The following is a 27,248-nucleotide window of genomic DNA, read 5'->3' on the forward strand; positions in this document are numbered from 1 at the left end:
TTGTTTTTTTTGTTTGTTTTTTTTTAATATACAAACACAAAGTTGCAATTGTCCAATATTTTTCCAGTTTGGTGCTATAGGCACACGAAATATGAACAAATAGCCACCTGTCTGCACAGTTTCAGTGTCCATGGAAAACTGGTAGACTGAGGGACCAACATCTGGGTGTGGAGCAGCTCTGGGTGTGGGGGGGGGGGGGGCTTTATTCCTAATGCATTTTCTGAAAACCTGCTTTATTCCTGACGCTGTCCAGTCCTCAACAGCTTCCACGTGTAATGGATATGCCATGTATTATTATTTTTATTTTATTATTTGTCCAGTAGTAGGATTTGTCCGGGGAGTATTATTTCGGTACAACATCGGTGTTACGCCTAAAACCGGACTCGAACCCCCAACGAGGGGCGCTCCAGAGAGTCATGACCGTTCATAATGAATCAATAAATAAACTATAAGCAGGGCACAGTTTTTTGAATCGCTTTTATCGACTTCATACTTAATGAGATGCTCAGAAAAGCATATCTTGGCAGGTTTACCTTCAGTGCTATTATTCTCCTGCTCTCCCACCACAATAATAAAACCTTCGCTCCGGTACTAGCCCACGCACGCACATGACGTCACGCGTCGCCCCACCCACATATTTCTGTAAACCACCTTGCGTATGGGAGTATGGCGGCTCCAGCGACTTAGCTACTACTCGGCCAAAGTTTATTGCTCAGGTTTTCACGTGAGAGCGATGAATAAGTACGCGGACCGGGGGTTCGGTAACGAAGAGCTCGGCGACTGTAAACAGAGGGAAGGACTTGTAGAAAGAGACGTCGGTCTTTGGCCGGCGGAGTTTCCTAGATTTGTCTTCGCCGCTTTGATAGAAGCGCCTTTGGTCCGAAAGAAACTCCGCAAGACGGGAAGAGTGGACACGGAAGTTTGAAACACACGGGATACTTTTGCTTTGGAAAGAGCTGTTGCAAAGTACTAAACTTTGGCGGCCAGTGATGTTTTTGTGACACATTACGGTGCATTTGTTTGTTGAACGTGTGTTAGCAGCGACTCGCAAAGAGCCAACTGTTGACTGCTCGGGTAGTTAGCATCCATGGCTGCCTTCAACATTAGCTTGAGGTCGCCTGCTAACCTGCGATATAAATGTCTCTGTGGCCATGTAAGTTTCTTTTCACACTTGTCTTAACTTCATAAATTGTTAAACGCTTGATGAGTGTACTTTTTATTTGTGCATATTACTGATAATGTAATGTTTTTGACGTTGCTTTTGTTATCAACTAAGTTGCCTTGGGACAATAGGATTAGAGATAACAGTAGTTAATGCATTGCTGCTGTTTGTTGATCTGTTTGTATTACAATTTAGTATGACTTCTGTGTAAATGAGATTTGCATCGAGCACTTTGTTGTTTAACCCTAACACTAAATGTCCTGGCAGCTAAACTGTACTCTGGTTTATAAACATATATATATATATATATATGAGTAAACTCAGTGGGCATAATTCCCAGACATAACCAGAGGAAGTGGGGTTGTAAATACTAGGACATGATAGTTGAAGTGGAACAGTTCAAAGTCACATGAGCGTAGTTTGTATGTAATGATTTATTTGCACAAAAACATGTCATACACATTTGCTTAGATTGGTTGTAATATCAATTTTACCCTTAGGATGCATGTTTACCTCTGATTCACTGTGACACTGAGCACAGTGTATCAGTTTGGAAGAATCATATTGCTCTTAGTGAAATGAACAGTGAGTCTTAATTGTTTCTTCTCTAGATTCCTGTGAAACGTCTTTCACTGACCTCTGAAGCACTCAGGTTCCATTAATGCATGATAAACAGAGAAATACTGGAGGGATTGAGATCTGCATAGGTGACCTACATCACCGATACTCCAGGAGTGGACAGACTGAGCCAGGGAAAGGGGCTCCTGTCTTCTCCCAGTCCCCTCCTGGTGTGGGGACGAACTTTTGCACGGTGAGCAACTGAACCCAGTTTGGAGAGTCCCGGCTGCGGCCTGGCACCCTGCCCTTATGGGGCAGCAGCCGGGGAAGTTTGTAGGGGACCAGAGGAGACCCAGTCTGCCAGCCTTCATCAAAGGTGGAAAGAGAGAGTCATCACGCCATGGGACCCAGCCCTGTAATGTTTTTGCTGTGCACGGTAAGAACAATTTGTTTAAGGTCAAACCTTTGTAGTGTTGTTTATCATTCACAGTGAGTGTGTTTGTCTCACTGTTATCAACTTGTCTTGCTTGATGAGACTGCCTAGTTTGCTTTGTATAATCAGAATATCAGGGAATATTGGAGCCTTTTGAGCATCATGTGCCCCACATGACCTAAGATTGAATAATAAGACAACTGCCTGTTTCATGCTTCTCCTAGTCTGTCTGCCACTTTTCAACAGTGTCAATTACATAGTGAAATGAGTATGCTGGATTCACTGTACCAACTGTTAAAATGTGGATTGTCTTCAGTGTTGAAAAGCAAGAATTCAGGATGTGAATATATTGCCATGCATAATAGAAATCATAAGAGTGTACAGGCAACATCAACCCAGCTACAGTTGTATAACTAGGAATGCACTTTGCTGCCTGAATAACAGACTATCTCGACCAAATAATCATGTATTAACAACTCTCAACTGAGTAAGATCACAAAGTCGGATAGTCTGAGACTCCTGTGACTCTTTTGAAATTGTGCAGTGATGGTGTGTAGTGTTTACAGAGTGCTCTAAGATATCCTGCACATGGCAGAGAACATACAGGCTTTGTACAAAATCATTTACAATTCACTTTATAGGCCAAGATCTAGTGATAGTTATGAGAACATATATGAAGGATATATATTAGCCTACAAGGCATGTTATTGCAATGTATAGGTATACTAACTTCTATCATACAATGTGCAGACACGGATGAAGGCAATTTTGAATGGCTGCTGTGTAAAAGGAAATGCAAAGTGAGTGAATGGTTTCAGATCAAGGCATAGTAGCCGCAGACATGCCTCAAACACAGCCCAGTCTGAATGGACCCATCACACCCATGCTGCATGAGAAAAGTATCTCTACTGTAGTCCTCAGGGAGCCTTTTGTTGCCTTTGCTCTGCAAAGCAGTTATCCAATATCCAGTGTATCAGTTTGGAGATTGCTGTTTTACCTGGCAGTTTTATTTATTAGTCCATGACCATTTAAAACAGCATGTGTTACCTGTTTGGATTTCCTGGTTAGAACCTTTTGTTTTTTTCTAATTCCTCATCAGATGAAATTTGAAAAGCAAGGCAGTGCACGGAAATCTTTAAACAAAACATGTATAAAACCAGTGGTTACATCACCTGTTACTTCAGCTCTTCTTTTTATAGCTAATGGTTTGTTATTTACTAGTTTTGGGTTATGAAAATGTGTTGATGATGGTCTGTGTTTCAGTTTTTGCCCAGAATATCACAACACACAATATATGAAAGCTACAGAAAGGATTGTTCTCTACCATAAATCAAACAAAAAAAGTTGATTTCATTTCTTTTGCATTTTTACGTATAAATGTTGTTTTTTAACTGCCTCAAGCTCAACATTTGATGATGTAACTAATCTGTGTAGAATGTAACATTTCTGCCGAACATCCATGGAAAAAATGTGAGCTAAACACAAAATGTTTTTGTCAGTGCAGTTAAGCCTTGTAAAATGATCACTTGTTGTTGAACTAGATGTATGCCATGCATTTGGTTAAGTGATAAGTTTACCAAATGTATCTGTAGGGCTGGAATAATTTTCACTTACTCTAAGTCTTGCATAACACAGAGGGGGACATGACAGGGAAGGTCAGAAAAACAGAATGAAAGCCTTTGCTGGTAAATGGATCAGGGTCAGTGACGTGGGGCGTATTTGTTTTCCCTTTCTGCCCCTTTCCTCCTGTGATGAGCAGGTTACACCATGAGATGGGATTTGAGTCATAGTGCGAGAGGAGGGCAATATCAACACACAATTTTACTTCTAAGTTGTTTTTCTTCCTGGTGAGTCCCAGCTAGTTAACACTAGGCCAGCCAGCGCCATGCTGTTTCTCAGCAGGCAGGTTCAGACCTCTGCATGCAGCTGCCTGGGAGAGAGACTGAGGCAGCGAAGGGCATGCAAAGACCTGTTTCTGCTGTTTGAACCTCTGTACTGTGGGGTTGTATGATCTCACTAGCTCGCTAGTGCAGATTGTAAAGACAGAACAGGGTAAATTTCTGGAGCCATACCTCATATGCTACTTTTTCAGCTGTTTTCTCTGTGTGTGGTTCAGTAAATCTAAAGTGTTCTCTGAAACAGACCATGTAGCTTGGTGGATTTTGGACTAGGTCATAAGCCGCAGGCCTGTTTAAAACACAGACAAGTTACTTGATTACTTCTTCTTATTCTAGGTAGGTAGGTCTGTAGGCTTTCTATTGCAGTCTCTTTTGCAGTGTCATTTTGGATTTAAAAGTAATTTAGAAGTTTGAAAATTACAGCAAAGATAGTGTATCTATGCAGTATAATCATTTTAGTTGCAAATTGTTCTAGTGACCATCGCTATTATGTGTACATTTTTTCCCACCTCCGTCCAATAAGTGCCTCCCTTGTTCTACCCTGAGTTTTAGTGTTAACTAACATAAGACAACATTATGTGACCACTTGTAAGTTTGACCGTTAAAAAGTACTTATTGAAAGAATGATGCTTTTCATTTGTTTTCCTGCTATTTCCTGAAAAAGGGTGAAAGAGGAAAAAGGAAAGCTGAGCAGGATTTGGATTCAAAGGATTCTAGGGTTCAAAGGAAAGAGGATCTACGTTTTTTCCCCCAAGGTTTACAATGATATGTTCTGATTCTGAGGTAACTTAGACTAGAAATTACAGTACCCAAATGTTGTTGGAATAAAATCTACTTATTTTTAAGTGAACAGATAGATAGCTGGATAAGCCATCCCATGCAATCTAACTTAGTCTGCAACATTATAATAAAAGGCTGATCAGAAGAATATGGTACAGTTTGTAGTGCTGTGTTTACTTATTAATTTTGTTCATGAAGTTCTGCTTTTGTATGGAGCCCAGCCTGTTAGTGGTCCATCCCAAAAAACTACAGGAAAACAACAACAGCTGGAAACATTGTAAGAGTTATGACATGTGATTGGATACTTGTAGACAACAAAAGAAAGACCGTGCCAACCTATGGTCAAAAGCCAGACGTGTTGGGTTGCAGAAAATGTAGGGACCACTGGCAAGTTGCTTCTTGCTTGGATATGTTTCAGTATGGGCACAACAGAGCTTTTCTACTTACTCACAAGCTTCACCCCACAATGTTTCCCTGCTTAACGCCTGCAGGCTAGCTTGGAAAAGCTTCAAGTATGTTCAAGGCATATTATAATGTAGTGGTGAAGGAAGATGATGCCCCACTTGTTTGTCTTTATTTGCTCATTTCTGTTCTGGGTCACGGGCTGATGGAGCAGCATATGCAGGGAAGAAAAATGGAAATACAATACACACAGAGTCACGCTCATCTTTGGGAATAATTAAACTATTTGAATGACATGTCAACTGGTGAATATGTGAGCATGAAGATAATCCAGGGCTCTCCCTCACTCCCACATTTGCATGATATCTGGAGCTTGACGCAAAGATATCATGATTGATGAAACTAGAATAAATGCCTACAGCCTAGCTTGTAGATATGGAAACATCTGGTTGAATAATTATACAAATATCTTAATTGGAGGTTCAACTTTTAATAATGTAATAGCTCTCAGTTGTTATCTTAACATCCAGCTCATTAATCTCATTAACCTTCCTTGATTTTCTACAATGATTTGGTTCATAAAAGTAAGGTATGAAGTAAGGTATGAAGTATAAAAGTGCATATATAACATTTATTGATAGTTGATAATGTTCTTTGACCTCATAAAGTTGTTTTTGATGTCAATGGTAAACAGTTCACACTCTCCTCTAACGTAGCCTTTCTGTGACATCATTTGATTTCTGTGTGTGGATGTTTTTTTTTTTTTTCCTGCAGCAGCTGCATTCAGCATATATGCAGTAAGTGATTCCATTTCTCTTTTAGTCTGCAACTGGCTCTTTCTTGGCTGGAACTTGAGGAATCTATACAGTCTAGACACCAAATCTCCTCCCATGATCCCTGTGGGTCCTGAAGATGGAGGAGGTGGGGGGGAGGGGGTTGTCTGTGTGTGTTTCTGTGTGTGCGCTCACACCCCACGTACTTACCCACGCAGCAGGCGCCTCATAGTAATGCTCATTCAGGCCAGCTGTTAGGCCCCTGATGGCTTGTCCCTCACCATGGCTGGCTATGTCTCCACAGTAGTGGCTACACACACACACACACACACACACACACATCCACACACACATCCACACAGACACTTTGTGACATTCAACTGAAATGATCTCTTACTTATCTAATCTGTCCTCCTGAACCTGATTGTATTTGGATGGTCTTTTGTGATGGATGGCATTTTGATGGGTTTACGTGTAAAATTTAATCTTAATGTCCTAATATTCTGTGTTTGTGTGTGTGGGAGACACACGCACACAAACACACACACACATTTGTCCTTTGCCAGATGAAACCTTGCTGATCAGTGTTTCCCCCTCTCATCAAGTCTTGACCACCTGGAAGGGAATTCGCTTTATTACCATGCTATGTGATGACTAGCCAAAACAGCTGTGTTTATAAATCAAAGTAGTCAACTCAGTCTGTGCCTCACAGGTTCCCTCTTTTTAACTCCTGTAATCAAGGTCACCAGGGACCTGAATTGAAGACACCACCAGTGTTTCTGAAGTATAAACAAGGATACCAAATGTACAGTATTTGATCATATCCAGATCAGATACAGACAAAAAGTCTGAATGATGAGGTAAGGGTACTTCATTACAAATATACCTATGACCACACATTTCCATACACACTGTAAACATAGACTGTATGTCATTTTAAGCTATTATTGTTTTGTGAAGAATAATTGGGTGTTTGGAAAAGGCTGATATGTACCAGATCCATGTACTGTGCCTGTGCTAATGAGTGAGGTCACATTGTCAGAGGTGTGTTAAGCATTTAAACATGATCAGTATTTTGCTTAATGCCAGTGTGATAGATTTGTTAGCAAGTAATTTAACTATTTCCACCTGTGCTTTTTTTTCTACTGTGACATGTCAGAATGCCATCAATTAAAAAAGGCCTGTGTTATGTGAGCAGTCTAAAGTGTAGAGCCTTTTTCATCTGCTCCCTCTGTCCACTGTTTTCACCTATGTGTGTTTGCTGCACCAGAAATCTGTTGAGTAATATTGCCTATTCTGCACAGAGAAAGAGTTGAACATAGGGCAAGCCACAGCAGTGGAGTGAAGAATGTGACCTCTTGTGCATTCCTCTTTCAAATAACTGGTGCAATCCCCCTCCCTCCCTCTCTGCTCCTTTTCTTTCTTTTTCTTCCTTCCTCTTTTTGTTTCTCTCTCCTTCCTCAACTTGTTCTGATTCTAGGGTTTTATTTAGTGGATTTTACATCACACAAAACATTTTTATAGCCACAGAGAACAATAGCAAAATGAGCAAAAGCCCCAAATTAAGGGAAAATCAGCAGACAACAATGGAGCATGTGGAAAAGTCACAGCATACAACAGTGATCAGAATATAAACTTCATGCAGTACCAACAGTATATCAACATCCAGTGTGTGGAACATCACAGTACATATGTATATTTTTAGGTGTTATGGTCACACGACTGTGTGTTATGCATTTCTTTAAAGTTAGCTGCTGTCTGCAACTATTTCTGTCATGTAAGACAAGGTCATGCTTTTTGTGTACGTTATAGGTGGTTGATATTTTGTTTGTGTATATTTAAATTAAGAAATGATCCACTGCTTGTAAATGGAGTTAATTTGAAGTGCAAAAAACTAAATGCAAACAAAGGAAGAAAAATCACAAAGGCACAAACAAAAGGCTTAAACCAAACCCTTTTTTCCCCTTATACATGAAGTACACAGGGTTTTCACAGAACAATTGAAAGTGTAAGCATGTTGTTTTATAACAAACAGCCACGATGAGTCATTGACTCTCACTTTGGTTTTCATCATTTGGAGTCACTTCAGTAACTGTAGCAGTCAGCGTTATGAAATCTGGACTTATATTTGCCTAGTTTCTGACAAGAAAATCATTTACTTAGAAAACTGATTGTCAAATCTTGTGTATCAGTTGGTTTTTATACTAAGATAGAGCTTAAAACTTCATTGCCATGCTTTAACCATGTGGGCATCCGCATGTTCAGGCAGGTATTCATTTTCTTGCATCTAATTGTTAATCCTAATCCACTGTCCCTCTCTTTGCTCACTATCCCTTCATGCACATAAACCTACAGTACCTATAACACTCACATGCACACCGAGAACCTCCAAATTCAGCTAGGAATGCAGCCTAAGAGCTCTTCACCACCCAGATCCACATGCACACACATATGCGGAGGGAAGAAAAAAAAAAAGCACCCCCTGCTCCCTGCTCCTTGCCCAACCAGGCAGCCCAAGCTCCAGACACAGCTGTTGTTTTCTTTACAGACAACCTGTTACCGTAGGATGCCAGTTCTGTTTTGCAATGAAAACTTTGCCATTTATGCTCCCCCATGTTCAGAAAGCCTCTGTTCTATTGGAGATTATTAGGGGGCACTTGATTGCTGTTCCTTTATGTATCAAAACTCGACTGATTTTTATTCTCTCTATTTTTTTATATTATCAAAATTTAATTTAAAATGAATCTGTTGTTTTAATTTTCACTCACTAGTCATCATGCCCACACAATACTGTTGTGCTGTCTGTGTAGTGTAAAGCTCGTCTTCATAGCACTACAAGAGGGTGCCTGCTATGCTTGCTGCATCTGGATCCACTTAAACACAAAGAAGAGCCCAAGCAGTTCCACTGCTGCAACTCTAGAGCCTCATAGCCAGAGTCACTCTTCTATGTATCTGTTTCTGGTTTTATCCCAGTGGGCATAGAGACAAATGGGGTGTTTCTTCAGGCATCTAGATAACATCTGAGACATTTAAGGCTAATAGTCTGTAAAAGCAGACATTAACTGACTTTCTTCACCCTGTTTACTTTGTTTGTCTGCTCTTACCACAGTGATGTCTTTTTATGCTGGTGAACTATTAAACCGAACGTAATAGTAGGTGATTTAGTGCTTGCTGAAAATTGACTGGATCTAGACTGGATTGATCACCTCTTGTGCTCACACGCACACCCATTGCTGTTTATAAGTAGAGTTTATTTATCTGCCTTCTGTTGCCCTCTTGATTTTCACAGAACTTTTCAACAAAGATCCCTTGCACAACGTTTTATCCCTGACATATGATGAATAGTTCTCTGCATTTGAACTGCTTGTCTGCTTGCTCAAAGTATGAATGTTTTACTCTAGGCTAACATCTATTTCAAATCTTTGCATATTTTTGGCACCGTTTAGCTTTGTCTGGGCCTACGGCAGTCTATCATGTGGAGAAATGAGCAAAGGTTCTGCTTAATCACCTGGTTTGTGTTGCCCAATGTTGTGTCTTTCATCATGATAAAATAATTCCTCCAGTTCTGTTCCAATAGGTCGGCGGTCTTTAACTCAGGCGAGTTTCTAGCAGGTCTGCATTGAAAACAGTAGACATTTAATGGGTCACCTTAAATGATAGGAATTTGGCTGGAGAGAGATTTTGTATGAACAGATACACAGGAACATGCACGTTAAGTGAATTTCATCTCATTAAAATGCATTAAATAACCTCAGGGTCAGGATCACTATTTCCATGTCATGTACAGTTAAACATCTATCACCATAATAAGTGTTTGTCTTTTGCTCTGTGTGAACATATGGTTACTTCAGCATATCAGAAAATAATGAAAAGTCAAAGTATGTACGCCTGTATGTTTACTTTCACTGTTGTCCACACTGGTAACTTATTACCACCGCAGGCTGATGCTAAAGCTCTTAACCTTGAACCAGAGCAGCCAATGTTTTGTTCTTAAGTGTCCATTCTCCCTGTGGAGAATTATGTGGAACCCAAAACCCCTTAACCTCATCTGCCAGTCTGCACGCCTCAGACACTATGGCTGCATTCTACAGAGGGCCATGAGTAAACAGGCGTGCGTGCGTGCATGCGCGCGCGCACACACACACACACACACACACACACACACACACACACACATACACATACACATACACATATGTCCTTACACCACATACTGTACATAATACCTGTTTCTTAAGTGTCTGATATTCAAGTAAACCTCTGTTGTAGATTGCTGTGACTCTAGCATTAGGCACAAAAATGACATGATGAACCATGTGCAGTGCAGAGTCTTTATTAGAAACCTCTACTGCTTTGTCTCTCTCCAACTTCCACCCTTTTCCCTGCTCTGTAATTATAAAGGCCGCTTGGTTTAAAAGTGTAATAACTCTTGTTCCCTCACTTTGAGGGACAGCGGTTATGCCAAGTGTTGGCTGGCTCACATTTCTGTCAGACATTAGTGACTGTTTGCGTATGTTCAAACAAAGTATCTTCTTACTGTATCCTTAATTTCTCTCTTATTTGAACATCAACTTTACCAAGTATTAATTTATCATGCAAGTTAATGACCTACTTCTGCCTTCACTGCCTGGCCACATGTCAAAATGTTCATAGCAGATGTCAGTAGCAGTTAATAATGTAATGCTATGAATTAATGAGGCGCTCTGTTGCTCAGTGCACGGTGCTATTAAGTTTAAATGTAATTCCTGGGCTGTAATTAATAATTACGGTAGGATATCAAATGGGACGCATTGGTTCATTCCATGTTGTGTAAATCTTTAATACCACTATAGTTTAAATTGTAACACAGCTGAGAGCTTGGGAATAAAACTGGTTCTCTTATTGAGGACTGGGAGAACAGACTCAGGAAAGAAGGAAGGGGTTAGATAAGAGTCAAAGGGCCAAAAACCATCCCAATGGGTGGATGTACGTCACCTAACTGTTAACATACTAGGCTCGAATTATAAAACGCAAGCAAGTGATTCTCCTATGAGCTCACTTCCAAACAATGCGCTTCATGTTTCTCCATCTGCAACCTTTTTTCCTTCTTTCCTCCTCCATTTTTACAGCCCTTCTCCTCTTTCTTCATCCTTTCATCTCCCCAACACTTTGTGACTGTGGTAAGTTAATGGGCCTTTCTGTGTTCGAGGAAGCCTGCATTTCTTCTTAATTGGCGTTTGGGGTGGTGCATGAGATGAACACAAATGTTTGCCATACCAGCAGTGCAGCAGTGATGTAGGAGCTGGTGCAATGTGTCTGGATGCTAAAGGCAAGGAGGTCATTACTTAAAAAGCCACTCAGACTGAGGCATGGTAAAGAAAAGCCCATAGATGCTAACAGGAACATCACTACCCGTAGCAGACAAACAAGCATGCAATAAGTTGAGGTATCAAGTTTCGTAGATGTGGATGTGTCCATGTCAGATCTGTTTTGTTGATGTCCACTTTCCTCCTTGACTTCTTGAGTAATTTGGATTGTTCCCAGTTCCACTGAAAATCTTTCTACATTTTTAATCAGTAAATAGTTGCAAAACCTTGTTCTGTGAAGAAGCTTGTTTGGGAAATTTGTGCTTGAGTTGTTCCCAACCACTCCTATCTTGTTAGTGCAGATGAGGGCTGCATGTTCTGATTTGGAGAGTACCTTTCCTGAACCCCATCCCTCGCCACATTCAGAAGACTCTTCCAACTGTCACTGTTACATTTGTTGTAGCTGAAATATTCAGACTGGCTTACTCCCAGATCTGTCAGTAGACTACAGCTGCTCTTGTGTCCTTTGTGTTTTCGGGCTTCATTATAATAATCAGTAGTCCAAAATGTGAGCTAAATAAATGAAATGTATAGCAATGCCCTGCAGGAAAGTAGATTGTACACCTCAAATGATTAAGATTAAGAATTAGATTAGGTTGTAGTTGTGTGTCTTCACTCCCTCTTGATGGTCTATTATAATATATTGAAAGATATGCACAATACTGACTTGTGTTATTGCATGAAGAAAAAACGATGATCAACAATCTAGTATTTGAACAGAAGATGAGCCGAAATGTGCACAAAGCACAGCTGGAGCAAAAGAAGAGAGGATGTCAGTGCGAGGTGCTGTTTATGTAGGAATATCAGAATCAATAGGATAGAAACCACAGCCTTTAAAACATTTTTAAACATAGATTCTTTTACCACATTTTCAGTCCTTTCTGTTCTTTAAATGAGCATTGTGTCACTACACTTGGAGTCGGGTGAGAAAAGACAGAAGAGATACATGAAGCTGTGTCGCAACAGTGCTTTGCTTCTGCCAACGATTATTTGTTCCCTCCAGATATGGCCAGTCCCCTCCTGCTGCCTAAAATCACAAGGTCAAACATGTTTCTCTAAAGATTGAAAGATAAATGCTCCTGTTTTCATTACTTTAATAGAAAAATCTTGTGGGCAATGAGCTTTGTGTGAAGTCCACTGGAGACTCAAGACTATACTTTCCTCCTTGTTAGCTGACAATGAGTTCCCGAATTTCAGCTTTGTCTTTAACAACCCAGGCCTGTTTCCAGAACGTATTCTTTAACCTGTAAACATTTCAGCCTGGAGAGAGGGAAAAAAGCATGGCTGAGAAGAAGAGAGGGGTAGAAAGACAGCAAGAGGGGGGAAGGGGGGTTTCAAAAGTTGGAGGAGGAGCTTCTTGTAATCATTTCAGGATTTCAACAAAAGCAAAAGAGAACTATTTAATGGATCTAAACCTCAGCCCCAGTCTGATATGAGACCTCTGGGGCTCCTGTCTCATATGTTGGCATGGATTTTGGGTGCTGTTGTGCTGTTGGTTTTACTCTTATTAGTGAGTGGTCATGTGTGTGGTAGCGGTCTCTCCCTCTCATTGTGTGTTTGCTGCTGGAGGTGGGAGGGCTCAGCTGATGTCATTGAGTGCAGCAGGCTGAGCCTGAAAGAGGCCCTTTGTTGGCAGCTGTAGCACGAGTAGTCCCTGTGCCTCAGACATACACTCACACAGGGGACAGGAGAGAGGAATGGCACCGTTCAGACTGCCCTACTGCCCACTCAACTGACACATCTACAAGGCTAGCAAGCCTTTCCACAAAACCCACGCTTTTGGATCGTTGTATTTTGTTAAAGTGGAGTTAACCAAAAAGCCCAGTAAGCCAAAGAGAGGGAAAAAAAAACATGGAGACTCTGAGAAGAGAAAGTTGGTAGACTTTGCCGGATAGCGGACTGTTTCTGGAGCGAGGAAAAAAAAAGAGGATTTACAGCAGCTGGAAGATCCGAGAAAGAGAAAACATATATATTTCAGCACCCATTTTACCTTGGTTGTGGTTCTCTATTTGTTTGTTTGTTTTATTGTGTTTTGTTGAACACATGTAGAACGGAGGCGATCGGGGGACGTCTAATTTTAACAAGCAACAAAATTTTCAAGTGGGACGGGAAAGAAAGCAAATGAAAATGTTGGAGATATGCCTGAAATTGGTGGGGTGTAAATCTAAGAAAGGCCTCTCGTCCTCCTCCAGCTGTTATTTGGAAGGTAAGAATATTTTGTGATGGCTATGGTTTCATTTCCTACCTTAGCTTGACATTAAAGTTTTTCTTTGGAGAAATGTAAACCACAATTCTAACCTGAAACATCAGAAAGGAAAAGCAGGGGCTTAGGAAACATAAGGAGAAAGATAAAAAATGAAGTATCACTATGTAAAGACTGAACTATGGTTTCTGCACTTTTTGAAACTAAAGAATGGGGAGGGGAAAGCGAGAAAGTAAGCACAGGGGAGGGTGAGGGAGGCCAGACACACTGGCTAGCTGCAAAGGAAAGAAGTGGAAAAAAAGACCGAGAAGAGAATACAAGGAAATCTGACTCCTGGCTGTGTCCCACTTAACTGTTGTTTATGAGGAGAGGGGATCTAATCTTGGTCTGCACTCTCCTGTTAGGTTCTCTGCCCTGTTCTAGTCCTTGGATCTTGTGAGCTGCCTTCATAATAAAGTTTGTATATGTATTTATTGCACATTTCTTTGTAGTATGAGGACTGGGATTTTCCATTACCTCTCATTAGGCTGCTGTGGTCAAAGATAATGTGGGTAATTGATTTGTATGTGATGTATAAAACACAAGGTGATTTAACAGAGATCCAGCTTAGATTGAGCCTGTACATAATGAACATAGAAACTGATTGATAGATGCATCAGTGAAGTCTTATGTGTGCCAAAGATTGCACAACCAAATGATTTAACAGAGTTAATAGTCTGTTATGGTCCCCTAAACGAAAGGGGGATGACAATAATAGTCGCTCGTTTTCTGCCACATGGTACAAAGCACATCAAATCTCATGCTAAGATAAAATTCTACTACACATTAAACTCTCTGACCTCAAATACTAACATATGTAACTTGAGATGACACATTATTTGTCTTTCTCTGCCAGTAATGAGCCATTTCACAAAATTAGAATAATAATATAACAGCCTCAGTCACCCGGGTCTGAACACTTATCTGCCATAGTCATACGTAACCATATTAGATACATGATCTGAATGAACAAAGCTTGTTCTCCACCTCTTCATTGTTGTATTGTTGTAAAGTTGGTTTAGGTCACTTTTGTCAGTGTAAGTTAGCATGTTTATCAAAGGTATCAAAACTAGCAGGACTCTCTTGGTCATGATTACAAGAAACCACTTTGTTTTTGTTTTTCTGTCTTGCTTCAGTGTGTGAGTTTGGATGCTGTCATGGCTATGAATTCCTTAGAAGTTCCACACATACTTAATCATTTTGAGTGTCAGCCAGGCCATGCTGTGTATGTTCTTCCGATGCATGGCTCTGGAGAACTGCAGTCTAAAAGGCCTTTCTCATTCTTTCTGATTCTTTCCCTCTTACCTCTTCAGTTTTGTTTTGTTTTTGTTTTCAATTGACTTTTCTTCTCTCTGTTATTGTTTGTTTTGCTGGCCCACATGTCAGTGTGCTGTCACCCTCTCACAAAGAGCTGTGGCATTTGAGGCTTATAAACTGGACATGTACGGCAGGAGTTATTTAAATGCACTGTCCAGACACTTTATGACCATGCCACGCTGTGGACATCTGGTCAGGCCTGGGTATTGCTTATTGATGCTGTTTTATATTTGGGCTTAAGCTGCAGCCTCAGTTTAAGCCCAAATCTGACAAAACATTGCTCAATCTCAATCATATTGTTATTTGGATTTTCCCAATATCTACTGGTAACACACCAGTTGTGTTTGTGTAAACCAAAAATACACTGAAAGAGAAGTTCTCACAGTATGATGTATACAAATCCTTTGTTGAAACTTATATTGAAAAATCTATTTTGTGGCTCCCTAGATCTTGTTTCCCTCTCAAATGTTATTAAAATGTTCCAATCTAATATTGTTTATTTCCTGTCATCAAATTACATGATTCAGTTTAGGGAAAATTTGAATCCTCTTAAATTTATAATAAAGTTTTCAGTCTACTCTGCTAGACATCCAGATATGTATATTAAATAACTATATAGTACTATGAAGTGATAGTTGAGATTTTTTTTTTTATATTTATATTGAACTATGTATGAAACCATCATATGTTGAAAGAAACTGAAATGCAAACCAGTAAACCAGTCAAATGTGACTGTTTTTTTTTTTTTCCTTTTTTTGTCTTCCTATTTCCTGTCAGAAAAGTGTCATGTTGTGCTTTCTGAAAAGGACCTTTTCGTTTCTGTTTTTTCTTTTTTAGTAGATATAGGGATGCAGTCTGTCTTTATTTCTGCAGGAGGCATATAGATTTGTCTAGCTTTGCCCCTGATTGTTGCCGCACAATGCAGCTGGTCTGTCTTTTTAGGATTGCAACCTTCCTAAATGTGACCGCCGATGTCCAGTAGACAAAATCAAATCTGGTGTTTTATTACAGGAAAATGGCAGGTTGTTTTACATAAACAAAAGCACCAGATTTGGCTTTGACAGTCTGACTTTGCCAAGGCTGGTGAGCCTAGCTTGGCAGAAGGAGCTGTGTGAAGGGAGTGACCAGCCTCCAAAACAATAATGTCTGCTAGTCGTTCTTGTTGTCATGTGACTTGGTTTGGGCCAGACACTATATGTTTTGTGTCCACTTCCTTAGCATTAGGCAGAGTTATACAGAGTACTGTATAACTTTGTTTACTTCTTGTTTTGTGGAACTTCAACTGGCACTTAGAAGCTCCATATTCGACAACAGTCCGATTGGTCCATAAAGTATGCATGTCACTTCTATTCAAGCCATGTTTGACCATGGAATATCTCATTCAGCTTACCAAATCCAGTAATGTCTATATCACTGAATAAACAGTGAACTTTTCCCCAAGTCATCACATCAACTTACGTAGTACATGCATCGTAATCTGCTACATTATTTACCTGGGCCTATGCTTCAGTGCTTTCCTGTATAAAGTAAGAACCTTCTATCTCCAAATTATAACTTTTTAGAAAAGTAGCCATGAAACGACTTTTTACGTCATATATAGTCAGCCAAATCCAATAGGTTTTTAAAGGGGTTTGAGTCTAAGAGGTGGAAGAATAAATGCTAATATTAAAACACAGAGATGTATGGTTTTCTGTTGACAGACGTGATATGATGGATAACTGTTCTCCATCTTGTTTGTGTGTTGAAGCAAGTGAGAAATGCCACAGTTTCCCTGCCTACAGTACCAATGGCGTGATACGATGCACTGTTTGGAAACTGTCATTGACAGCTGGTTTTAGGTTTTCCCAGCCTGTGACTGGCATTTTCAACATGTTGCTTTGGTGTGTTGCAATATTGTGAATTACCATGAGAAAATGCCTTTCCAACTGTAAAACTGTGTTTATATAATGAGCTGTGAAGTTTAACACATCAATGGGAGATTGTCACTCCAATGATGCTACACTATGATACTATGCCTGGTCAGCATGGTGGTAGTATTGGTGTTTTCTTACAAAAATGAATATTGAATTATTTTGTCCTCAAATTTAGCTACTTTCGGTAAACTTTGTACTGGAAAGTGGAAGCGTAGCCAGCCTGTTGTCTCAGATAGGAAGATGTGTGAGCTGGGGGAATGAACTGTAAGAGCTCCAAAACGTGTGACAACAGCTGAGCAAGCCACACAGTCAAACTCCTATTTTGGCCAAACTGAACTCTACTCCTCATTTCACCCTCTTTATCATAAACAGTCTCCATCCTTTCTCCTCATTTATTTTATTTCTCACTTTTTATTTTAACGATCAGTTTCAGTGTTCTGAATTCAAGCTGTCTATCATTAACGCAGTTAATGAGTTAAAGCAGTTTGAACTCATTACCTGTGACCACATGCATTTTATAGTTACAGAGATTCATGCTGAGGCACATTCTCACGGTCTGATGTGTAGGCATTCAAGAAAATGAAAACTAAATAGGGATTATCCAGAAATTACACACTGTAGGGACAGCAGGGACATATGGCAGATCACAGTGTTAACTCCTATCCCATGGTGAGATCACAGTTGTTGACCTGCTTGTTGGAACAGTTAAGAGGATCTAGAAGAATTTAAATGACATGTAGAGATGCTAATGCTGACATTATTACCAAATGATTGAAGCTATATGGGAAAAGTGCTTCACAATGTGGCTGCATACGAAACATGCCTACAGATCTCCCCGCTTCTCTTTCAAAATGTATTGTTTCTCTGTTATTCCTCATATTTTAGTTATGTATATATCCTGATATTTGGACTCTTTTGTTTTTTACAGAAGCTCTCCAGAAACCAGACTTTGAGGGTCAGGGTCTGACCGAAGCAGCCCGCTGGAACTCTAAAGAGAACCTGTTGGCTGGACCCAGCGAGAATGACCCCAACCTGTTTGTTGCCCTCTATGATTTTGTGGCCAGTGGTGACAATACACTCAGCATTACTAAAGGTGAGGGGAGGGGGGGGATGTCAAGTTGTAGACAGTAGGCGTGCCACAGGAGGTTGAAGTTCTATAGTCTACTAGTTTAGGCAGGGATGCCCAGAAGAAATGAAAGAAATAATGCAATCTATTCTCAACTGCAGCATCCAAATTTAAATAGCTAGGTAAAGTGCAAAGTATTTTGAATTGGGCATGCTAGTATAATTGAAACATTTTTTCCCCTCTATTTCACACATATATCACAGTTGATGGATGACAGAAATGACAGGCAAAGTGACACTGTCGCAGTGAGGTTATAAGTCTTACTGCTTATTTGCTTCCTGTCCCGTCTCCATCCCTCTTCGTCCCCGTTTGACTCTCACTTCCCGATGATGTTCTCACGCGTGGGTTTTTTTTCCACTGAGCTGACTGTAACACAATACCACAGATGGATCACACAGACAAACAGAGGAAGGAAGCAGAGAGCATATGCACAGGAATAAACAAGAAAATGGCCTGGACAGCATAACTTTCCAGTTCAGTATGGTCTGTAACATTACTTTAGGTTTATAGTGCCAAACAACAGCTTGCATTAAATAAATTTGCTCAACAAAGTGCCACTTGTGCCATTTAAGGGTTTTGTTGTTGTAAACAGCCTAAACTAAAGGGGGAAAACATCGATTTCCTGAGCTTAGGTCACAAAATGACCTGTGAAACAGAAAAGCCCCTGAGTTCCTGATCTAAAGAAATGTTACAGATACAGTGGATTCCTGCATGTCTGACTCGAAACGTGCTTTCAATTTCAATTCAGCTCTACTGTGTCCATGTTATGGTAGCCTGTTCCTGAGTGCAAAGTATATGAATAATCACAACATTCCCAGTTGTGGAAATAGTCTGTTCACCAGAATATACTTTAACCATCAAAGATAATATTAAAGTATTCAAATGCTGCCTAATTATGTTTTTTCATTATAATCTCACATGTTGACCAGGAGAGAAGCTGCGTGTACTGGGTTACAACCACAATGGTGAGTGGTGCGAGGCGCAGACTAAAAATGGCCAGGGGTGGGTGCCGTCCAACTACATCACCCCAGTCAACAGCCTGGAAAAGCACAGCTGGTACCATGGACCTGTGTCACGCAACGCTGCAGAGTACCTGCTCAGCTCGGGCATCAACGGGAGCTTCCTGGTTCGTGAGAGCGAGAGCAGCCCCGGCCAGAGGTCCATTTCTCTGCGGTACGAGGGGAGAGTCTACCATTACAGGATTAACACCGCATCTGACGGCAAGGTAGGCATCAGCGGAAACACAGACACACATGGCAAGAATGTTGTTTTTAATTCATTAAATGATAAATGTGTGATTATCCAAGTAGGTTACTTGTGAAATTTTGTCAGACAAATCCAGCACATTCATAAATTCCCTTTAAAATGTGCTTTGCTTTTACCAGGAATTCTGCAGTATTTACCACAATACATTCAAGGCTTAAAGACATTTTTAGTGTTATAAATTGCAGTGTAATAGTTTTCATAGCAAAGCATCAAGGAATGACTGAAAATGAGCACGAATTATAAGGCCCTCAATTATTTGAATGCATGAATTTATTTGACACAAAAACGGCAAGTAATGTAATTTACTTGTAGACAAGAAGGTCGCAGAGCATTGGTGGATAGATTAACCATGTACTTTAGAAATGCGTGAAATCAACCAACATCCACCTGCAACCAAACCTTAAAAAAGTTTTACCAAATGTAACTATCTTAGCAAGAAAAAATATTTGCAAACCATATTCAGGACCATACCAGTCAAGGCCTTTTTTTTGAGGCAACTGAATGTAATGCTTCAAGATGTGCATGCATAACTGTTTCACTAGAGTACCGCATCCTAAACAAATGTAGGACATATTTAACTGTACATATGGCTGAATTTCTCAGTGTGGGATTCCCCTAAATTGCTATGTCAATCAAGGAGTCGCTGCCATTTTGGCTGTGTCACCCTCTTGTCTGTGAGGCAGTGAGGTGAGCTGGCTCAAAGAACGCTAGCTATGACAAGAATGCCTCTAACCACCACTGTGCTACTCATAATGACCAGCAGACACGAAGCCGGCCAGACACTGACGCCCATGCGAAGACATGCATTAACACAGACAGTTGCAGCCAAGTATGCGCATATACACATGAAATAAATGGACAAACACACACACACTTGGTTCCCTATCCCATATTGTTTTCCATCCCCCCACTGAGCTATAATTCAAGAGTCTGGTATGACAGTCCAGTAGACTAATCGTTTGAGATTACCTCAGTATTCTCCCGAGCTGTAGCCTTGTTTTTGACGGTAAAACAGATTTTTCTTTTTCCCCTTTGAATTAGAAAATGGCCATGGTTTAAGCCAGATGACCATTAAATCCTCTTTCGATATTTGCAACACAGTTAAAGTTGTTATTTTTCACTTTTTCCTCCAAAGGCCTTCAACTTCTGCAGAGCCTGTTCACGAGTAAAGAAATGCAAAGGGCAGTTTGTAGAGCACATCATCTTTAGGGTTATGTAAGACTTGGACAATGGAAAAGACTGTGTCCGCTGAGCCCTGACCAATATCCTCCCCTCCACCAGCTTCCTGACAAATGCCTTGAGAGTATTTGAGTTCCCATTTTATACAGATGTTGCCAGTTATTACTGTTCTTACACATTTCTCTAATCTTATTTATTGTTTCCTGATATTATATATACATTATATATTTCAGTACATCTTAACACAAGTAGTCATGTTGTATTTTTGGCAACATTTAGGTGTCTTTGCTAATTAAAATCCTTAGGAGGTTAAAAATTCCATCGATATCCTACATCTACCCAAATGTAGAATCTGTTTTTCCTCCAGCTGTACGTCTCGTCAGAAAGCCGCTTTAACACACTGGCAGAACTGGTGCACCACCATTCCACGGTGGCCGATGGCCTTATTACTACTCTGCACTACCCTGCACCGAAGCGCAACAAGCCCACCATCTACGGAGTTTCTCCCAACTATGATAAGTGGGAGATGGAGCGTACTGACATTACCATGAAGCACAAGCTAGGAGGGGGCCAGTATGGGGAGGTGTACGAGGGTGTTTGGAAGAAGTACAACCTCACTGTGGCTGTCAAGACACTAAAGGTAAGAACACAAGTGTCTGCTTGCATGGTCATGTGTTTATGAGGAATAGACAGATTTCAGTCATTTTGGCACCAACTGTCATTATACAGTAACACTGTCTGTTGTAAAGCTTGAGTTTGACTGAATATTGCTACCATCTGGTGTTACATGGATGTAACTGCAACCAGCTTAATGCCTTGTTCCCATGTGTGACAATAACTCTGCCCAGGAGGATACAATGGAGGTGGAGGAATTTCTCAAGGAGGCTGCTGTTATGAAAGAGATTAAACACCCCAACCTGGTACAACTGTTAGGTATGTAAACTTTAACAAAGATAAATCTGTCCCTCCTGAACTGAACAATAAATACTCAAAACATATAACAATTTCATTTCAAAAGATTCCTCTTGGCTCAGATTCTTTTGCAGCTGAACTCTGCAGATTTAATAGCTCATAGTCTACTGCAAAACTTTATTTCCAATCTGTATTTTTCATCCAAGTGTTCATGAAAGGAACACACAAACAGTCTTAGTCTAAATTGATGCTGTTGCATCGGCAGGTGTTTGCACACGTGAGCCACCGTTCTACATTATCACAGAGTTCATGACCCACGGTAACCTGCTGGACTACCTGAGGGAGTGCAACAGGCAGGAGGTCAATGCTGTGGTGCTGCTTCACATGGCCACACAGATCTCCTCTGCCATGGAGTACCTGGAGAAAAAAAACTTTATACACAGGTGGGTGTAAGGATCCTACAGTTTCTTTTGGATTCAGAGTTTTAACTAAATAAACTGGAAAAGGTTCATGAGCCTGTGTCTTCACGTAGACTTGATTGTAGTGTTTAGTATCACAGCAACCTGAGAGCTGCGTGAATATGGGAGAAAACACATTCTTTAACCCTAAATCTCATCTCTTCTCTTCCCATTCCTCAGCTGCTCTCCCCTCACTCTCCCTAACACTTGTATCAGAAGCAGTGCTGGATTCTTGTTACCAGGATCCTTTAGAAGCTGAGATGATTTATGTCTCTTGTATTTGCCAAACTGCATTTTAATTTTAAACCTGACAAGACTCAGCTTGTCACTCTGCTCCACACAAAGTTGATGTTGTAACAAGACTACTGATATATATATATATATATATATATATTTTTCCTTCTTACTCATACTACTTATTCATGTATTCACTCCTATTCATTGTACAATTTTACAGCATTTCTCTCATTGTGCAAAGTCAGGACTCCACAGCTGCCTCCTCCTGATCGCTCTTCTTCTTGTGGTCTCTCCTGCAGGGACCTGGCTGCCCGTAACTGTCTCGTCGGAGAGAACCACCTGGTGAAGGTTGCAGACTTTGGTCTGAGCAGGTTAATGACAGGAGACACTTACACAGCTCATGCCGGGGCCAAGTTTCCCATCAAGTGGACCGCCCCAGAGAGTCTAGCTTACAACAAGTTTTCTATTAAGTCTGATGTCTGGGGTAAGTTTGATATCATTTGGGCAATGCTGAATTTTATTCCTACTGTTCTTGCTTCAGTAGATTTCTGTTCATTTCCTAATAAGAGGCAACAATTTTACTCCTTGAAAATATTCCACCATGACCATGTTTGTTGCGTGGATCATACAACTAATTGTCTTGCGTTTTTATCTCCAGCCTTTGGGGTGCTGCTGTGGGAGATTGCCACCTATGGCATGTCTCCTTACCCTGGCATTGACCTTTCCCAGGTCTATGAGTTGCTGGAGAAAGACTACCGTATGGACCGGCCAGAGGGCTGCCCTGAGAAGGTCTATGAGCTTATGAGAGCCTGTGAGTAACAAAAGCATCTCTCCAAAATATGTTTAGAGACAGATTTTTGTATTTGGAGAACTTAATTATGATTATTATTTTTTTTGTCAGGTTGGAGGTGGAATCCTTCAGAGCGTCCCACTTTTGCTGAAACACACCAGGCCTTTGAGACCATGTTTCAGGAGTCCAGTATTTCTGATGGTTAGTGCTGCCTACTTTTCTATTGAAAGCATATTTACTTGTAGGTAACATATTCTGAAGCCCATATATCCCCTACTTTTAATGATCATTGGTTCTTCTGTCATTGTTAATATGTGGACATGCCACAGTTAAGTTGTAGCCTGTGTATGTTTTTTAAGAGGTGGAAAAGGAGCTGGGCAAGAAAGGGAAAAAGGCAACATTGGGCAACATCCAGCAGGCTCCGGAGTTGCCCACCAAGACCAGAACTCTCCGCAAAAACATGGACAGCCGTGATGGAGATAGTCCAGGTGAGACACACTCACACCTGCTGCCCCTCCTGCTCTTTTTACTATTCCTTGCAAAATTGTCCATCACAAATATTGGAATTTAAGGAATTTGCCAAATCCACAGGGGGATAATTGTCACTGAAGTTCACTTTAAAAGGGAGAAGATGAAAAAAAATGTTTTGCAATATGTTCAGGAAGTATATTTCTAAGGCTTTGATGTTACAACTATTTCCTTTTGAGTTAAGACAGTCTAAGTGCAGTATGAGATCTTTGGCTGTAACTATGGTGCATGTCAAAGCTGGTGGAGTGTACTCAGGTTTCCACTTTAGCTCTGGAAACACCGGCTAGCTGACTCTTCTTCTAAACATTGTTTCAGCTTTCTTGAACAATATTATTTTTTTCATTCTGTCAAAGCATTTAAAGTGCATTATTTTTATAACTTTATATCCCTGGTACTTCTGTACTCTTCCTCAGACCCACCGGAGCCAGAGGCAGCTGTGTCTTCACCCATGCTCCCCAGAAAAGAGCGGCCTTTTCTGGACAGCAACCTGAATGAGGATGATCGCTTGCTACCCAAGGACAAAGACAAGACCCGTGGCAGTGGTTTTCTCAGTCTGATCAAGAAAAAGAAAAAGAATGCACCAGCCCCGCCCAAACGCAGCTCTTCCTTTAGAGAGACAGACTTCCACCTTGACAGGAGAGGGGTGACTCCAGATCCTCGAGACAGTGACAGCTTCAACAATGGTGCACCTTTAGCCATTAATGACTGTACCCATGCCCTCGACTGCTCAAAGTTCCTGGGCCCTAGCAATAATGGGACAGGGGGCATCACCAACGGAGCTCCTACGTATCCTGGACCTTTGTTCCCCAGGAAGAAAGGAGCTCCTGCAGTGCCAGCCACAGGAGGCAAGGCAGCTACCACACCACCCAGTGAGGAGGAAACCATATCTAACTCTAAGCGTTTTCTCTGGTCCTCTAGCATGTCCTCCAGCTCAGATGGCACTGAATGGAAGTCTGTTACACTGCCACGAGACTTGGGCCAGCGCCACTTTGACTCAGGCACCTTTGGGGGCAAGCCAGCTCTGCCACGCAAGAGAATCAGTGAGCAGAAAGGGGACAATGCCCCTCGCATGGGCACCCTGACTCCACCACCACGTCTTAACACCACATCAGATATTTCGTGTGCCTTCTTAGGCAAAGACAATGATCTCAGTCCTGGTTCCAGTCCCCAGGCATTAACACCTAAGGCTGTCAGAAGGCCTGGCATGCTGGGACTTGAGAACTCCAAAACCAGCGCTCTCCACGCTGAGCTTCTTAAGCCCAATGTGTTCCCTGCTTTGGGGGCAGCTGGAGAGGAGTGTAGGGCCCGCAGGCATAAGCACCCTGTGGACTCATCATCTGTCAGGGAAAGAGGAAAGTTACAGAAACCCAAGCCAGCCCCCCCTCCACCACCCACCAATGGCAAAACAGGCAAAACCTCACGGAGTCCCACTCAAGAACTTCCTTCTCCCTCAACCACCACCTCAGACATCAAAGCTAAGGGCCTCCCCTCTGTCTCAGAGCCCCATCTCACAACCACTGCCACTGACCAACCCCGCTCACCCCTCAGTGAAGGTTCTAAGAAGCTGCCCCTGGGGGCCATCTCCAAACCTCAACCATTGAAGACCTCCACCTCCTCCACTTCTGTGACCACCTCCCTCTCTAGCCAGAGCCTAGGAGGCTTCTCTTCATCCCTCACCTTCCCAGGTGATCAGAGCTCACCCACTGCTTTTATACCATTGGTAAACACACGTCGTTCCCTCCGCAAGACTGCACCTCGCCAGGCCTCTGAGCGCACTCCCAACTCAGCCGTGACACGCGAGATGGTGCTGGAGGGCACCGAGCTGCTCCGTGCAGCCATTTCCCGCAACTCTGAGCAGACAGGTAGCCACAGCGCTGTGCTGGAGGCCGGCAAGAATCTGTCGAAATACTGCATGAGCTTTGTCGACTCCATCCAACAGATGAGGAACAAGTTTGCCTTCCGTGAGGCAATCAACAAGCTTGAAAACAGCCTTCGTGAGCTGCAAATCTGCCCCACCGCGACAGGGGGCGCCAACGCACAGCAGGACTTCAGCAAGCTGCTGTCCTCTGTCAAAGAGATCAGTGACATTGTTCAGAGGTAGCGCCATAAAATCTTCTAATACAAGACATAAAACTGATACTGTATCTTACACTACACTTTTGTCTGAGCATGAGCATGAACTGTGGTCCATGCTAAGTTTGTGTTGGAAAGCTGAGGGTAAAGTCTGCTGGAGAGCAGCAGCAGAGTGTAGGTTCCCACTACAGTACACTCTTAAACACTTAAGCCTGTGGTTATTGGAATCAAAGGAATCTGTCTGTAGATGTTGCCAGTTTGCAATATTAAGAGCCTTAACTATGAATGAACACCGAATTTTGGCCTCAGTGAGAGGCTGGGGGTCAATTCTTTATCAACATGACTTTTCACCAATCATTTTTGAAATGATCATGTCTTATGTATTTTAGTGTTTTTCCCCTTTTTCAATGACACTAGTAGAAAAAAGGAAATATTAGTTCACTGAGTTTTTTTTTTCACTGATGCCAGTGACAATGAGCAAAAACAAAACACTTAACCTCAAATTGTTCTAGGATGCCTTCTAACATTTAGATGACTGATATCATAGTTTCCAGTTTCACCTGTAAGAATTAAGAGTTTCTGAAGTCACGTTTAAGACCTGATGCCTCTGTCCAAGACAACCCAACATTTACCATCACTTTGTACCTCAACATCAGTGATTGGTTGTGTGATGAAAACATGCAGGTGTTTGTTCTGTATGAATGCTTTTTGCAGTATTTGCAACCATGTGCCATAAAATAACAGGAGCAAGCTAATGCGAATGAACCTCTGGCCTTCACCTTTTTGCTTTACAGCACACTTTAGTAACAAAGAGTGCCTTGAACACTATTGGCAAAGCCATTTAAGATTTGCCACTTTACAAAGGCAGAAATATGGCTGAATTGTGTTAAGTGTCTAATAATTGTTCATATGTTTATTGGATTTGTTTGCCATACCAAAAACCTTTTGTCTCCAGTATATTGGAGAGGGACCAGGGTGCACAATGTGCAACTCATGGAATCTGTTTTTTGTTGTCTTCAGACCGGACCTTTTTTTTTTTTTTTTTTATAAAAGTTTGATGTAACTTTCACTACATGCCAGTCACAGAAGCCATCCGTAGCAGCTTGGCCTTGCAGCAGCATGTTGTTTGATCTGTAAAGTGCGATAATGGACTGAAAAGTGTTTCTCCACTGAAGGGCCTCTTTTCCTGAGAGAATTAGTTTTGATGGGAGTTTCTGTCACATGACCTAAATGCTGTTTCAGAGGCCTTTCTACTCCAGCAAAAAAAAAAAAAAAACTATACCCTCGGGGAAACACTGGACTGCAATGTTTATGGATCTGTCACTTGTTGCCTTACAAAATAGTGTAGAAGTGAGAAGCTGACCATTATACACTAAAGACCAATGAAATTCCACTGTCACATTGTACATCCCTTTAGTCTCGTCTGAATCTCTGACATTTTCAGTATTTGTGCTGTAGTCATCTCACCCTATGTGCCCTGTCTGACTGCGATACCTGAGGACACAACTACAAGCTGCCTTGACTTCAACATGGTACTGTCAGTGTTGGCTTTTTTTTTTTTTTTTTTTTTTAAATCCCTCCCCTTAGCACTCATACCACTACTCTACTTTTGTCTAAGCCTCCTCACCAATTTTGTAGACAGACTTTGCTTTCCTTTGTAAATATTTTTTTTTTCCTTCCCCCTATCCCTGGTGCAATTTTTGTTGCAATAAAATACAAAGCAGTTGTGCTACTTGAAATACTTTTAATCTCATGCTGGTTCCACGTGATTTCTGTCTTTCCTTCTGTGTTTTGAGATGTCTCGTTGTTAATAGTGGACCTAAGCCACCTTTTCCTGCATTTCAGTCCCAGGTTTT

General features: G+C 41.3%; 1 protein-coding gene across 3 annotated transcripts; it reads left to right on the forward strand.

Annotated features, from left to right (window-relative positions):
- The first annotated feature begins 655 nt into the window (after positions 1–655).
- abl1 (c-abl oncogene 1, non-receptor tyrosine kinase) lies at positions 656–27,145 on the forward strand. 3 transcript variants are annotated; one of them, XM_026298187.1, is made up of 12 exons: positions 656–1,153; positions 1,774–2,156; positions 17,752–17,916; positions 18,879–19,174; positions 20,762–21,034; positions 21,243–21,327; positions 21,572–21,749; positions 22,301–22,485; positions 22,660–22,812; positions 22,903–22,992; positions 23,151–23,279; positions 23,733–27,145. In XM_026298187.1, the coding sequence occupies exons 2-12, from the start codon at positions 2,030–2,032 to the stop codon at positions 25,418–25,420; spliced, it is 3,369 nt and encodes a 1,122-aa protein (XP_026153972.1). In that variant the 5' UTR covers positions 656–1,153; positions 1,774–2,029; the 3' UTR covers positions 25,421–27,145. The 3 variants fall into 3 exon arrangements, with proteins under 3 accessions (XP_026153972.1, XP_026153974.1, XP_026153973.1); XM_026298189.1 differs by having other exon boundaries at positions 23,132–23,279; positions 23,733–23,867; XM_026298188.1 differs by lacking the exons at positions 656–1,153; positions 1,774–2,156 and adding an exon at positions 12,765–13,557.
- Positions 27,146–27,248: the final 103 nt, after the last annotated feature.

This window comes from Mastacembelus armatus, chromosome 12 (genome assembly GCF_900324485.2).
Source record: "Mastacembelus armatus chromosome 12, fMasArm1.2, whole genome shotgun sequence".
In the NCBI taxonomy this organism is placed as follows: Eukaryota; Metazoa; Chordata; class Actinopteri; order Synbranchiformes; family Mastacembelidae; genus Mastacembelus; species Mastacembelus armatus.

Coding starts and splice junctions, on each gene's coding strand:
- abl1 (XM_026298187.1), top strand. CDS start 2,030: ATGGGGCAGCAGCCGGGGAAGTTTGTAGGGGACCAGAGGAGACCCAGT. Junction 17,917..18,878: donor TACACTCAGCATTACTAAAG/GTGAGGGGAGGG, acceptor CATGTTGACCAG/GAGAGAAGCTGCGTGTACTG. Junction 22,486..22,659: donor TATTAAGTCTGATGTCTGGG/GTAAGTTTGATA, acceptor TTTTATCTCCAG/CCTTTGGGGTGCTGCTGTGG.